This window comes from Sitophilus oryzae, unplaced genomic scaffold (assembly GCF_002938485.1).
Source record: "Sitophilus oryzae breed Bouriz unplaced genomic scaffold, Soryzae_2.0 scaffold_1840_pilon_pilon, whole genome shotgun sequence".
Lineage (NCBI taxonomy): Eukaryota > Metazoa > Arthropoda > Insecta > Coleoptera > Curculionidae > Sitophilus > Sitophilus oryzae.
In genome coordinates this window covers 265,957-282,323 of record NW_022146547.1, presented here as the reverse complement: position 1 = coordinate 282,323, position 16,367 = coordinate 265,957, and the positions used below count along the sequence as shown (strand labels likewise).

Genomic DNA, 16,367 nt, shown 5'->3' with positions numbered 1-16,367 from the left:
TATGAAATGTAAGGAATCACTTGCTGTTTTTATATACTATTTATATATAGAAAAGGATAGGAAATGGAGGCAATCAGTTATGTAACAATATTTTGTTATGTATAAAATATGTTAATTTTCTTATATGTTATTATAAGACATGTATAACCTTCTGTTTATTTTTCGTAAACAATATAAAGAAATAACATATTGGAATATACTATTCTAGCCTCAGTTTCATTTTTTTATTAAAATTATAACACTAAGTATGTCTTAGTGAAATTTAATAAATTTACGAACATTTGTTACCATTTTTTGTGCTACTTAAAAAAATAGCTATTACTACATTATTTGCGATGTATTAGGTATCACAACATAAGTGTCACAGCAAAGTGTTATATTATACAGGGTGTCCCAGTAATAAGTGCAAGTATTCTAAGGGGTGGTAGATCTGGCCAAAAAAACATATTTTCTCTTTACAATTTTCAAAATAAATTGATAATAACCGAGTTATTTAACATTGAAAATTTAAAAAAATAATGGCAAAATTTTGAGAGCAATCGATAATCAGCCCCAAATACCAAGCAATACAAAACTCATGTGCGTGTTTCTGTACTTGCCCTTATTTCTAGGACACCCTGTATTACCAACATGAAAATGTTGGTACTGTAAAACTAAGTAAAATTCAGCTGAAATATCTATTCATTACAATAGATTGTTGATACATACAATCGTTTTTTTGCTTTTACAGATAAACTATGCTTATTGAATTTTGTAAGGACCTTGAATTTTCTGCGTCCAAAAATGCTCTCTTGTTAGAGACTTTTCAGTTTTTTTTCATTAATTACTGAAAAAAGTTCGTTTAGCGGTAGAAATTTAACAATTTTAAAATTTTGTATCTTCATAATATTATATCATAAATTCTTCGTTTTATTATTATTTTTTTTATTCTAGCTTTTCTCTAGCATAGAATTTATATTCAAATTAATTGTTAATTGGAAAAGACGAGCGTCTAAATACAAGTACCGTATGATCGAAAAAAAAACGGCGTCATAAACGTCTGGGAAATCTATTATAATTTTGGCGAAATCAATCTTTACTATCTCTCAAGTCATTTACTAAAAATTGACATAAAACTTGTGTTTAAAAATGATTAATTATTATCGATTGTCATTCCATAGCCGTCTTTGACGCTGTTTTTTTTTTTTGATAATACAATAAGTTAAAGCTATCTAATGAACGCAACTAATGTTCGTAGATTTAAGACCACTACTCTATTTTCTTATCTGTGAATTAAAGTCTTATTGTAAGAAACTTTCTTTTCAGTATAAATGTATACAACAAAGTTACTTTAAATATTAGTTAATTTTATTAAATATTAATAATAATAATATTATTAATCATTTGTTGTTTGCTCAACTGTTTTTTTTATAATTCTTGTCAGTTTTTATATGTCTTTTATATCTAAATGTATATCTTAGGAAACGTTTAGTAGTTATAAATACCAGGTTGTTTTTCTATTAATTTCTAAAATTTAAAACGACATGTTCAGCCGATTTTTTGTATTATTTTTTTGTAATGGAAATATAGACATTAATCTTGAAATGTATAGTTAATATATTATAATTTATTATAATATACCTAAAGACTGCAAGAAATTTATTTTCCGTTAATAATAATTATTTATTAACACAAACATCCGATACGCTACTGAAGCAGGTAAGTCAAATTCGCTTATCTAAATTCTTTGACGTCTAATCTTTGACAAGTAGTAAATAGAAGCAAAAATGCAAGAAAAAAATATATAAATATTTAATTTTAAGTGAATTTCATAAATGATCGGTTTTCTACATGTATGTATATTATATAGTCACTTACTAGCGAAAAGTTATTCCATTATTTCCCTCGATTTTTAACCGAACTCTACCGCACGCTACACAACCAATTATTTTACAGTCTTTTTCGATAAATCACAATAGTGTCACTGTTAATTTAAATTCTGCCACAATTTCCTTCTAGACTTACTACTTTTAAACCACTATCAGTAGTAGAATAAATAATAAATGACATAAGCTCAGTAAAGACTAAAGACTGACAAATCCACAAAATTTCAAATGAACTGTCAACCAGAACTGTCAAGGATCCCACTAATATACTCCTTCCTTAGTCTTTTTTTTAAAGGTACAAACTAAAGCCAATATGTTCGAAAATCGTGTTTATTTTAAATCAGTCAATTTAAAATAGCATTAACTATATACAGCTTAATACAATATTTTAATAATAGACATATTGAACTTTTAAACATAACTAAAGTGGTCAACTGAGTAAACCTCATTTTTTTAACAATTTTTACAAATAAATGGAAGATAACACTTTGCTTCTTAAAACAACCAATTGTAAGGCACTTTTAGTTAACTAACAATTAAAAATAAGGCAAATATACAGTGTGCGATCGTAAAACAACGTTAAACGTTCTTATTGGCCAGTAAGCAAGGATAAGAATAGGGTATTACTTCCGAATTCTTGACACCCGCACCGATTGATGTGACATTTTAACAGTGAATAGATAATATATGTAAGAAACAAAAGTTACATAGTAGCGATGTGTGCTTTCACCCTGGGGGTGAGTGTCACCCCTTCTCGGGGGTGAAAAATAAATCACCAATTTTAATTGCAAAAATCAATAAAGGGATGAATTCTAAGCAAAAAATATTCTATAACATTTTTTCAGAAAATGAATATTTTCCGAGTTATTTAGGATTGAATATGTTGATTTTTATTTATGTTGATTTTTATTTAGGATTGAATATGTTTGGTTTGGTTGTGATTTTTATTTATGTTGATTTTTATTTAGGATTGAATATGTTGATATATTATTTTTGATATCGCGAAACTCATAAACCAAAATGAAGCTTTTGGAATTACTAAATGATTCATTTTTTGCTGATTACCGTAGGTGTAATAATATCCGAGTTATCACTCTGTAAAGGTGATTTTTTTATTTTTCGAAAACTAAATTGCAACGCTATTACCGTAAAATAATGGCGAAAGAACACATTTTTCGAAGAAAATGAATATGACCGTTTTTAACGTGCTTGAAAAGACCTCTTACATGCTTTTTTAAAAGGTCTTTTTAAGTTCGTAGCTCAAAAACTCGCGGAGTTATGATAAAAGTAAAATCGTCACCTCATTTTTTCGGAAAAAAAATTAACAACAAAATATATGACTAGAATCATAAAAGTAAAAACTATCAATTTGTAGGAAATTACACGAGCTACAAATTAGCCTCTATAGTTGAACAGTCCTGAACTCTTCATTTTTACGAGATTTTTGGGTTTTAAGCGCTCAAAGAAGGGTCCTCACACGCAAGTCAAACTGAAAAACGTAATATCTACGAAATAAAGAGATCTACAGAAAAATTGAAAGAGCGCAAAAGATCTTCAATTTTACTTTGTTACATTTTTTACGTATCTTGCTTAGTTTTTGAGATATGTCAAAAAAATTAAAATTTTTTAAAAAATAAAAGTAAAATATTTTCATTATTTACAACTTTTTTTCAAATTTAGGCATTCTTGCTCGAACTTGCAGAGCCCATTGTTATTATCTAAATATAGCCAACTGAACATGTATTACGCTTAGTTTTTATTTTTATAATTTTGGTCATAGATTTTGTTATTGATTTTTTTCAGGAAAACTTAGGTTCCATTCTATTTTTATCATAACTCCGCGAATTTTTGAGTTGCGAACTTTTTTAAAAAAGCATTTAAAAGGCCTTTCAGCACTTTAAATATTCATTTTCTTCGAAAAATGTGTTGTTTCGCCATTATTTTACGGTAAAATGTTGCAATTTAGTTTTCGAAAAATAAAAAATCACCTTTACAGAGTGATAACTCGGCTATTATTACACCTAGCTTCATTTTTGATTTATACGAGTTTGGCGATAAACCGCCAGGTTTTCGAGTTATTTATAAAAAATGACAGAAAACATATTCGATCCTAAAAAACTAGGAAAATATTAATTTTCTGAAAAAATGTTATAGAACATTTTTTGCTTAGAATTCATCCCTTTATTGATTTTTGTAATTAAAATGGGTGATTTATTTTTCACGTCAATCGGTACAGGCTCAGGTGTTCAGAATTCGGACCCTAAAACCCTCGCTTACTGGCTTATTACTAGATAGAAAATATCGAGAACAAGAAAATACTAACACTAACTGCTAGATTAAGTATAGTTTTAAGCACCCCTATTTTCAAAATCACTATTAATCTATAATATGTATATCACAATACTTACAAGGTTAACTATTATTTTTTGATTAAAAAAAAACTATTATCGTCGATTGAAGAAATAAGAAGATGCGCAACGTTATGGGCGATTTCGTGGCATAAAACATGCCCGAGATTTCGTTTAGCTCTGCGCTGCTGCTGCGCGCTGATGGTTCGTTTACAGCGAGTAGAGACAGTATTGCCAGAACTACGGATTAATCCGTAGATTTACGGATTTTGGGTACAGTACGTTAATAATACGGATTTTTTATCATTAAACAATTTAATATAATATTATATATGAGTAATCGCAAAAGAATTTCCGATGCACGTGGTCAACTTTGAGTGACAAGCGATGGCGACAGCGCTGCCAGATTGTGATGGATTTATGACATAAATCTTAATTTAAAATTGACAAACATATTTATTATATCATTTTTTTAAGAATTTTACTTTTATTTTTAATTTAATAACTAATCTTTTAGTGTTTAATTGATTTATCTGTTTTATAGCTTATTTTACTTATTACATATTGGCAAAAACTAGTCCATTATGAAGATTATTTTAAGCGTTATTATGGGTTATTTACTTATTGATGTACATCTTACAACGCCGTAAGTGGTAATAACAAGTATGAAGGTGCTATTAATGCACAAAGTAATAATCACAGAATTTAATAAAAACCAACTTTGAAAGTGGTATGTGCTTATCAATCAAACTTACTTTTCTGACTGCAGTCAAGGGTAATAAAGGACCTTTATTGTCACGTTCTCGTTCAAAATAGTTAAAAAAAAACAGGAAAGCTACAAGCTCTTTGCTTCGATTGTTTAAATGCATATTTTCAACACACAAATTTCAAGAAATGCAATAAAAAAACTCGAAAATTTAGTTCTTAAAAGGACTGTTTGTGCTTAAAAGTGCATTTTTAAAAAAATACTATGAAAATAGGCAAAAAAAGAGAATTACAAAGATTTAACAACACGATATTATACAAAATAATGACTGACACTAGGATAATTATTGTCAAATAATAAAGGACAACATTGCTGAACACGGCGCAATGTGACCAACATAGCGATAATAAAATTCGGTTTAAACTAATTTTTGCAGCTTTAATAATAATAATAATAGCTCCCGTATATAGCGTGCATACTAGAGCCGTTCGGTATACAAGGAAGGTAATGTGGCTAGCACTACGCTTCAACCACCTATTATTACCTCAGGATTGTGAATCCCAAGTACTCATTTAAGGCTGAGTCGACCTAGGTACCCAAACTATTTTTATTTTAATAAAAATAGACGGCTGATGCAATGCCGGGTGTTGGATTCGAACCCACTACCTTGAGATTGGTAGACGAGAGCCTGTACCTCTACGCCACCGGGCTGCAGCTTTAATCTAAATAAAATATCTTTTACAATCTTTGCTCTATAAAGTAAAATGAAAAGCTGCTCGGTATCTTAAATTATACAACAACTTTAAACATTTTTGGCAAAATTTCATTTAGTCAGATTTATAGGCTTTATGACGTGCATCGGAAAATGTTTTGCGATTACAATAATTAAACAAAGAACGGCCTCAGAATTGACTTGGATTATGTTATTTCATATTATGTAAAATATTATGGTAAATCGTCATTCAAACGATTTTTTTCGATATGTCTTCGCCGGTCGAATTAGAGAAAATAAGTATTTTATGCGCTGGTCGCAGAACGATTGGTGGCTCCACCGTACAGCACTTGACACGTAAGTGGAAATCAAATCAGCCTTGTCACGAATTTGCCCATTAGGTTGCGCATCGTCACAATTCTTTTAATCAACGCTTTTATATAAAACTGGAAAACAGAATTTATATTTTTGATTATTTTAGTTTATTGAGAGTTAAATTAATTATATTGATAGAAAATAATAATTTATTTTTTCTATAAATCGAGAAAATATTTATGCTACAAGTTTGTTACGCAATAAACCACATAAATATGTTCCGCTCATTATAGGAAAATTCTTTTATACAGGGTGTCCCAGAAATAAGTGCAAGTAGTTAAGGGTGGTAGATCTGATCAAAAGAAACATTTTTTCTCTTTAGCGTTTTTCAAATAAGACAAAAATAACCGAGTTATTTTACTTTGAAAATCTCCAAAAAATATTTTTTGCTAAAATTTTGGGAACCACCGGATCTTTTCTAGATTTTCTTTCATGTAAATTTAACCTACTACCTATGTTGTCATATTATCCAGAAATTAAGTTTTTTAACTTAAAACTAAAAAAAAATCCAAATTTTCAAAAAATTTTTTCGCAAAAAAATCCTCATAGGCGTGTTTCTGAAGCCGAAATATACTACCAGTTAAGATACTAGCACTTATTTCTTGGACTCCCTGTATATTTTCAGGTAAAAACTACAATAAATTCTGATTGACTGTAAATTTAAAATGTATCTAGTTATATGTAAGTATCTAACATTAAATATAGTATGATCGAAAAAAAACGGCGTCGACGATGGCTATGAAATGAAGATCGCTGTCATTTTATGTATAAAATTATATGGAGAATGTCATCGATCGTCATTTCCAAGCCAACTGTACGCTGTTTTTTTTCGATCATACGGTATCTCTTGGAGTACATATATTACAGTAGAGTATAATAATATATAGATATATTTACTTGACATATAAAATGGCTATATACTGACATATAAAATGCAAAAAAGGTGATCAAGCAAAATTAAATTAATTTGTGATAACAAAAAGTCGCTCCATTGCTTTGGCTTTTTTCGTAATAAGTTAAATGTTTGTACTGCTACACGACACGATATTTTTTTTTAATAAAATCTTAGTAAAAATAAGTACATCGAAATTATATTACAATGAAATTTTATAGAAATAAAATATAAATCTGTTTGAACTGAGATACACCTACTTATAGTTATAATTACAAAGTCTTGAATTTCTCTTAAATAATATAGGTTAAAACAAAGGAAACATACGATAAAAATGAAATTTGTAAAAACTTATTATACAATGTTTTGTTTAAATGACTAGTAAGTCAGCGTTATCCAAACTCCAGTGAAAAATTGCCTAGCAATGTTTCACATGGTGGTCGCCATTTTACTTCTTTTTTGGGGGGGGGGGTAAAAAAATACTAGATCACTTTGCAATTCCTCACAAGGAACACATTCCGATGAACAACACTGTAGTATAGTTTGATCAACGATCTTTCAATGCTACGTCATATATTGTACATTTTCATTCACACATTATTTCGCGTAATTGTAATTTTTTGTTGTAATTTTATTTATGGATATCGGTCAATGTCAAAATTAGAAATCGATTATGTGTGTTCCTAGATCATAATACAGGGTATCCCAGAAATAAGTTCAAGTATTTTAACTGGTAGTATAGTTCAACCCCAGAAACACGCCTATGAATTTTTTTCGCGGAATTTTTTTTAGTTTTTTTGCGGCATAACCATGAATTTCGTAAACCTATAAGAATAACTTTACCCAGTTTGGTTCTCATTGAAAGGGTAAGTAAAGTACGTCTGCTGGATCTGTGTCTATGAAAGGAATGCGGACAAAAAACATTTAAATAAACAGCATTACATTTTATACGTCGACTTGACGAGTACGTCACCGCAAATCGCTCCGCCCACTCATTTTATTGGCTACTTGCAAATTTGTCGAATTTTTATTGATGGGACGCGTCATCTAATTTTTTACGAAAAACATCGGGAGAATATCGTTTCCCCTCTCACGGATACCCCGTAGCTACAGAACAGACAAACGTACTGTACAATCAAAATATTTAACAGGATGTTTTTTTTTTAATTAAAAGTACTTCGTAATATGGCAATGTTAAGAGTTTTTTTTTAACTGTAGATAAAAAATTAATATAAAAGTATGGTATGCGTAAAAATAATTTGTTGTAATGTTGTTTGTTTCTAGAATTGTTAGTAATAGACACTGATATGATTAGAATACTCGTAATTTTTTGTGTACAAATTTAAAATTACAGTGAATACAAATAACACTTTGAATATGGATAATGTAGGAGGTGGCAACACTGCAAGGTTTAGATACACCGTAGAGAAATCTCAGGTGAATAAACAAGTGGCACTAAAAAGTTTTTTAAAATATCCCGAAAAATATAATATTTTCAGATTTTTTTTCACAAAAAAAAACCTCAAGGGCGTGTTTGTGGGGCCGAAATATACTACCAGTTAAAAATATCTGTACTTATTTCTGGGTCATCCTGTATATCATCGAGGGTCGAACTATACTGAGCGTCTATAAGTGTTCTTCCTCGTTGCAATTAACACTAATTAGTTTCTGTTCGTTTAATTCATATTAAAGCACTCATTTAACACCGTACCGATAAAAAAACATATTTTGACTAATGGTTTGTTTTTGGACTCGTGACCGCTTTTGATGTTGAGGGCTGCTGTAGGTCACGTGGGGCTCCGCAAGTAACGCATACGTCGTCTTTTTGAGACTGTGACGTCGACGGCTGAGGTACTGCCTGAGGTACTGCGGTCATTCGGGTCGGATGGAAATCAGTCTTTGGCATCAAACTGGGCGTCATTTCGTTTGGCGTGGACGCTCTACTGTTGTCTTCATCGCCAGAGCTATCAAACAGACACTGTCTCTGGAAAATATTTAATTTGACAATAATTGTAAACACCTATTCTTTTTTTAATACACTCAGTGTGTATTCCGTTGCAAAACCAGGCGAACCAGACCGGTAAAGAACGGTTCCTGAAAAACATCGGTTTGATAGAGAACGGTTTGGTAAAATACTGGAAACGTCAAATGTTGACGTTTTCTAAATTTCAATACCTCTATTATAAAATTTATCTTTTATGCATTTTTAATGTAGGTACCCTCTCAGGTTCTCTGCTTTTACGTTTGCTTCTTCTTTTCAAGGGAGTTTAATATTGAAAAGTACTTTATTAATAAACTGTTAAACTCGTTAGACAGGTCAAGTGAAGATTTGCAGATCCAATATTAAAACAGATCAATAATAAATAAACAAATCTAATCAATATTTATGTTTTTATAGCTTACAAAATATTCACCATTACTTGTTGTCTTGTTTTTCATGTTTTCTTTAAATGTTCCTGACTTTAAGAAACAATGGCTGCATGATAAGTTTAAATGGTCCTAAAAGTAATTCTACTTAGTTAATGAAATTTACCGTTACTGCCTACCCTCCATTGCTTTTGGATGTAAATACAAAATATTATTACAAATTTTAGAAATAAAATGAGAATTTCACTCGATATTTGCTTGATTTCTGTCACAAAACCAGAAAAACTAGCCTTCTCGTGCTGGTTAGTTTGGTGACAGTTATAACCGATTTTTTCAGGAACGGTGTTCCGTAATAAGAAAACTTTCAGGAAACCGATAGAAACGGAACATAAAACCATAATCAAGGTAAGCAACGGAATACACCCTCACCTAGCACCCTCAGATGCAAAAAACTAAGGTATTTATTTATGGGTTATTGAATAAAATAGTACCTGTTGATTTGTAATAACAATGGCCCTTATTTCTGGCATTGGACTTATACCACCTCCTCGTGGACTTAGAGGTTGACTAGCATTCGAATTTTCTATAATATGATCAGCGATTCCATCAATTTGAAGTATACTTTCTTGGCTTCCAGTAAACTACAACATGTTATAACAATTTATTATTTTTTCAAATGAGTTTGGTTTATTTGTCTTATACAATCTGCTAGAGAAAAAATGTTAATAGCCTATTGTTAGATGCCAAAATATATATTAAAACAACTAGGAGATATACAATTAAAAATTCCATGATAGTAGTCTAGCCACAATATTAGCTTAAATTAAAATATATTGACATTATACACATTGGTAACAAACAACGCAAAATAGTATCATAATTTTTTTACATTGCCATACATTTTATTATTTTATGATACACAGTAAAAATTGACGTTTTATACAGGGTGTCATTGAAATGGTGTAAAAAAATCGGGGGGTGATAGTACTCCTAAAAATAGTAAAAAAAGTTCCTATAAGTATAGGGCGGAAAATGTATATTAAGGGAGCTAGGGGCACCGAAAAGGAGAATTTAAAATACGGTTGTTTTGAAATAGTAGGCTAAAAAACGAGATAAAATTTTGAAAAAAAATCCACTGCCATAAATTTTGACCCTAAATCAAATGGTGATACTGAAAAATTATTCGGAAAAGCGGAAAGGGTAGATTTTGCAAGGATAGGGGGTTGTTTCGCGAATAACTTTTTTGAGATTATTTTTTTTACAACGTGGGTTCATTTTTTGAAAACTACATACTTTTTTCTACAAAAAAGGTACTCTTGTTGCACATCGCCCAAAGTGATGGTTTTCGAGAAAATTGAAGGCAAAGAGTTTGCTCTTATGGGTTGCTAACTGGTTAATCAACATAAACTTATGAAAGTTATGGCGGTTCAAAAGTAACCAATTAGCTATCAAATAATTAATTGAAAAATCAAAATTTCATTATTTTTAAAACATCTTATTGCATTAAAAAACGAAGTAACAAAGCTATGGTTTACTCAGTACCGATTAATACTGAAGAGCAACTACGGCAACGCATTATTGACTGTTCCAATCAAATTCGGACAACACCAAGGATATTCCACAGGGTACGCAGATTTTGGAGAAGAGCAAATATGTCTGCATTGAAATGAATGGTGGTCACTTTGAACATTTACTAGGAATGAATTAAGGAATGCGTTATTTTAATAAGGAATTTTGGTAATTGGTTTATTTTGTTTTTAAAGCAAAAAGATGTTTTAAAAATCATGAAATATTGATATTCCAATTAATTATTTAATAACTACTTGGTTACTTTTGAACTGCCATAACTTTTCATAAATTTATGTTGATTAACCAGTTAGCAACCTATCAGAGCAAACTCTTTGCCTTCAATTTTCTCGAAATCCATCACTCTGGGCGATGTGCAACAAGAATACCTTTTTTGTAGGAAAGGGTATGTAGTTTTCAAAAAATGAACCCACGTTGCAAAAAAAATAACCTCAAAAAAGTTATTCACGAAACAACCCCTTACCCTTACAAAAACTACCCTTTCCGCTTTTGCAAATAATTTTCAGTGTCACCATTTGATTTAGGGTCAAAATTTATGGCAGAGTATTTTTTTTGTAAAATTTTATCTCGTTTTTTAAGCCTACAATTTCAAAAAAACCGTTTTTTAAATTCACCCTTTCATGCCCCTAACTCCCTTAATATGCATTCTCCGCCCTATACTTTAGGAACTTTTTTTACTATTTTTAGGAGTACTATCACCCCCCGATTTTTTTTACACCATTTCAATGACATCCTGTATAGTTAAATTTTAAAAATAGAATTATCAATATCTGACATTAAAATTTAGAAGAAGTAAATATAGCTTGCGTAGTATTTGTTGTTATAATATATATTATTTTATCAATTCTAGTAAAAAATAAGCAAATAATATATGATACTAATAATTTATTTGAGCGGTGATATGTTATATACAGGGTCCGGCAATAGTGTGTCGGGCATCTGTAACTCGTAGAATATAAAACTTGGGAATTTTGTTTAAGTGCAAACCTAAAGTATGTAGACGGATGTATTTTGATTAGGACTATTTTTTTTAAATGGAACACCCCGTATATTATTGAATTTTTGCTTCCTTTCAGATCACTTTACATAATCCTAAGATATGAGCAAATAGATTTCGATAGTTTCAGAGGTATTAATAAATAAACAAAAAGAATATATATTTTTCAGCCTTTCTTAATAAAAATATTAAAAATACAAGAACTGTGCTGAAATCAAAACTATATTAGGTATTTACTGATCTGTACTTACTTTGCCATAAATATGGTAATCGCAAATCATACAGGATGTTCAAAATTCTACGCCAAACTTTCTAAAATATAAATTTTTTTTTTCGCTTTTTTAAATAAAACACCCAGTATATTATTTTTTCAATAGATGGAGAATTAAAAAATGAACATTTTTTGTATTTAGAGTATTTCAAAATTTCTAACGGTTTTGCAGATATTCGCGGTTTTATATATGGCATTTTCCACAGTAAATGTTTATCAAAACCACCCCATGAATTTTCTCTCGTATTTTACCGTTGAAAGAGCCATACAGGGAACAAGAAAAATTATTTTATATTGCAGAAAGGGGGGGGGGTTAGTTTGGCGTAGAATTTTGACCACCCTGTATGATTTAAGATTACTATATTTATAGCTAAGCAAGTATAGACCATCTAAAGTAAACTAATCTAGGTAATATAGTTTTGATTTTAGGACAGTTCTTGTATTATTTGTAATATTTTTTTTTAAGGAAGATTGAAAGATATATATTTTTTATTTATTTATTAATAATCTCTGACAGTATCGAAATCTATTACTCATATCTTAGCATTATGTAAAGTGATCTGAAAGAAAGCCAACAATGCAATAATATACAGGGCAGGGGCGGATATAGGAATTTATTTTAGGGGGGCCCAAAATAAAAAGTAATGTAGAATGTGCTTCTTAGGGCGTCATTTTTAACCAAAAAGCCTAATATTTAACACAATTTACAGATTTCAGGGGGGGCCCGGGCCCCATGGGCCCCCCCTCTGTATCCGCCACTAATACAGGGTGTTCCATTTAAAAAATATCATCCCGATCCATTCACACTTTTTTGAGCCATCCTGTTCAGAAGTTAAAATATTTTCCTGAAATACATCCCTGTACTTACTTAAACAAAATTCAAAACTCAAATTTTTATGCCGTACTATTGTGTGCATAAACATCTAAAGCTTCCCGAATTTGTTTATGTGAAATACAAGAGAAAATGATTCTGCTTTGTACAGGTAACTATAGTAGAGCTAGTAACGTTTTCGAGAAAGTATTTTAAGACGTCTGGCTCTTTGATATATCTTTTACTATGCTCTCTGGAACAGCATGCGGCCGGTCTGGCTGCCGATACCCGTTGCGTTTACTACAGCGCATCGGAAGAAGATCCTATATTTTTTATTAATTTAGTTCTATAAATTCTAGTATTGAATATAAATCGAACATGTCTCCATAGTGCAGTGCGTAGAGTTTCCGACCACGAACCGATGATTCAGAATTTGAATCCGGGTCAGGGCAAAGACTTTTTTATTTAATTTTCGTTTATATTCTGATAGTAAAGTATTAAATAATTGTGGTAATTAAAAAAACAAATATTTAATACTTTAGTATCAGAATATAAACGAAAATTAAATAAAAAAGTCTTTGCCCTGACTCGGATTCGAACTCGAATCATCGGTTCGTGGTCGGAAACTACGCACTGTGCTATGGGGACATGTTCGATTTATATTCAATACTAGAATTTAAAGGACTAATAAAAATATAGGATCTTCTTTCAATGCGCAGTAGGAAACGCAACGTTTACACCGGCAGCCAAACCGGTGCCAACCAAAGCATGCTGTTCTAGAGAGCATAGTAAAAGATATATCAAAGAGCCAGACGTCTTAAAATACTTGTTTTTCTGACGTTGCTATATTGGAGTAAATAATATTTCTTACTAACGAGATGGTGTTGTTAGTAAATTAGCACTAAATAAGAAAAGCAAAGCGAAAGAAAGATAAAGCTAAAGAAAATATATATATTTCAATTACCTCCACCCCGAACGAGAAAAATAAAATCCTCAGAAAAAAGTGAAAAGGCAGTGCCATTATTCAACCATTGCAGTCGAATAGGAATGTTGTTTGTGCTTTACAGAGTTTGATCAAAATATCGTTTAAGTAATTATCACAGCAAAAGTAAGCAATAAGGTGGTGGAAACTTCCAAAAATAAGCAACAGTACCACGACCACGCTGCCCTAAAAAAACTATCCTACTCCTAATAAGTGTCTAGAAAATATAAGTCTCTGGATTGTAAGGTACATTACTACTGACCACGAAACCATAGTGTTTTAAAATGTCCATTTTGCACATCGGACATGTTCTGTGCTCTAACAGCCAAGGATCTACACATGGTTTGTGAAATTCATGTCTGAAAATAAATATTTCAGTTGTGGTGAACAATATCTAGAGTTTATTCAACGCCAAGATGCACCAAAATTTGGTTACGTAATCGAGGACGTGATTTTTAAATTCACTGTTGCCAACCATGGACATATTTGGCGCCGAACTGACTAACTGGAATTTAAATTTCGCGCTGGGGATTCAGGTGGTAGCTCTGCTGTAAAAAGTTGCCAAAATTAATTATTTACTTCCTGACATTGTCATTCGTTTTGGCACTTTAATTTTGTATTACGAGTTTTTGGTTTAAATAAATAGTGTTGTGATACTTTAAGCTTAAAAATGTTTACTAGCAGACCTTGCAGTCGAACATTGTTCTTTTTAGAATCTCTTTTAGTGCGAAGTGTACAAGATGGCTTAACAGCCGTAAAAAACTCATCGCAACTGTATTAGAATATTTTGAACGGGAAAGCGATAGTAATGGCCTGTTATGCCATTTAAGTGCTGTTAAGAAGGTGAGTTTTGTTGATGTAAATCATAACTGTTTATACAGGGTGTCATTGAAATGGTGTAAAAAAAATCGGGCGGTGATAGTACTCCTAAAAATAGTAAAAAAAGTTCCTATAAGTATAGGGTGGAAAATGCATATTAAAAGAGTTAGGGGCACTAAAAGGGTGAATTTAAAAAACGCTTGTTTTGAAATTGTAGGCTTAAAAAAACGAGACAAAATTTCGAAAAAAAATCCCCTGCCATAAATTTTGACCCTAAATCAAATGGTGATACTGAAAAATTATTTGGAAAAGCGGAAAGGGTAGTTTTTGCAAGGGTGGGAGGTTGTTTCGCGAATAACTTTTTTGAGGTTATTTTTTTTGCAACGTGGGTTTATTTTTTGAAAACTACATACTTTTTTCTACAAAAAAGGTATTCTTGTTTCACATCGCCCAGAGCGATGGTTTTCGAGAAAATTGAAGGCATAGAGTTTGCTCTGATGGTTTGCTAACTGGTTAATCAACATAAGGTCTGTTCTCAGAAGAATCCCTAACTAGTCAGCGCGTTTCTTATTGGTTGAAATGTGTAGAAACTAGACTAACAATCAGGTTTCTACGCATTTTAACCAATAAAAAACGTGCTGACTAGTCAGGGATTCTTCTGAGAACAGACCTATAAACTTATGAAAGTTATGTTATGAAAGTAGTTATTAAATAATTAATTGGAAAATCATAAATTTCATGATATTTAAAACATCTTATCGCTTTAAAAACGAAATAAACTTTTTTGGTTTTAAAAAAAATTTGGTTTACTTAGTGACGATTAATACTGAAGAGCAACTACGGCAACGCATTATTGACTGTTCCAATCAAATTCGGACAACACCAAGGATATTCCACAGGGTACGCAGATTTTGGAGAAGAAGAGCAAATATGTCTGCATTGAAATGAATGGTGGTCACTTTGAACATTTACTAGGAATGAATTAAGGAATGCGTTATTTTAATAAGGAATTTTGGTAATTGGTTTATTTTGTTTTTAAAGCAAAAAGATGTTTTAAAAATCATGAAATATTGATATTCCAATTAATTATTTAATAACTACTTGGTTACTTTTGAACTGCCATAACTTTTCAACCAAGACAAACACCAAGGATATTCCACAGGGTACGCAGGTCGTGGAGAAGAAGATCAGATATCTGCATTGAAATGAATGGTGGTCACTTTGAACATTTACTATGAATGAATTAAGGAATGCATTATTTTAATAAGGATTTTTGGTAATTGGATTATTTCGTTTTTTAAAGCAATAAGATGTTTTAAAAATCATGAAATTTTGATTTTTTAATTAATTATTTGATAACTACTTGGTTACTTTTGAACCGCCATAACTTTCATAAGTTCATGTTGATTAACCAGTTAGCAATCCATCAGAGCAAACTCCTTGCTTTCAATTTTCTCGAAAACCATCGGTCTGGGCGATGTGCAACAAGAGTACCTTTATTGTAAGAAAAAGTATGTAGTTTTCAAAAAATGAATCCATGTTGCAAAAAAAATAACTTCAAAAAACTTATTCACGAAACAACCCCCTACCCTTTCCGCTTTTCCAAATAATTTTTCAGTATCACCATTTGATTTA

General features: G+C 30.9%; 1 protein-coding gene across 1 annotated transcript in view; it reads right to left on the bottom strand.

The window, feature by feature from the left end:
• Positions 1 to 7,360: 7,360 nt before the first annotated feature.
• The window catches only part of LOC115883234 (protein goliath-like), a 50,840-nt gene continuing 41,833 nt past the window's right edge, over positions 7,361 to 16,367 (bottom strand). The window contains exons 9-11 of the mRNA XM_030901571.1: positions 14,176 to 14,272; positions 9,757 to 9,906; positions 7,361 to 8,882 (exon numbers count right to left, since the gene is read on the bottom strand). Of these exons, the coding sequence (XP_030757431.1) occupies positions 8,631 to 8,882; positions 9,757 to 9,906; positions 14,176 to 14,272 (499 nt within the window). The 3' untranslated portion in view covers positions 7,361 to 8,630. The remainder of the gene's footprint in view (positions 8,883 to 9,756; positions 9,907 to 14,175; positions 14,273 to 16,367) is intronic.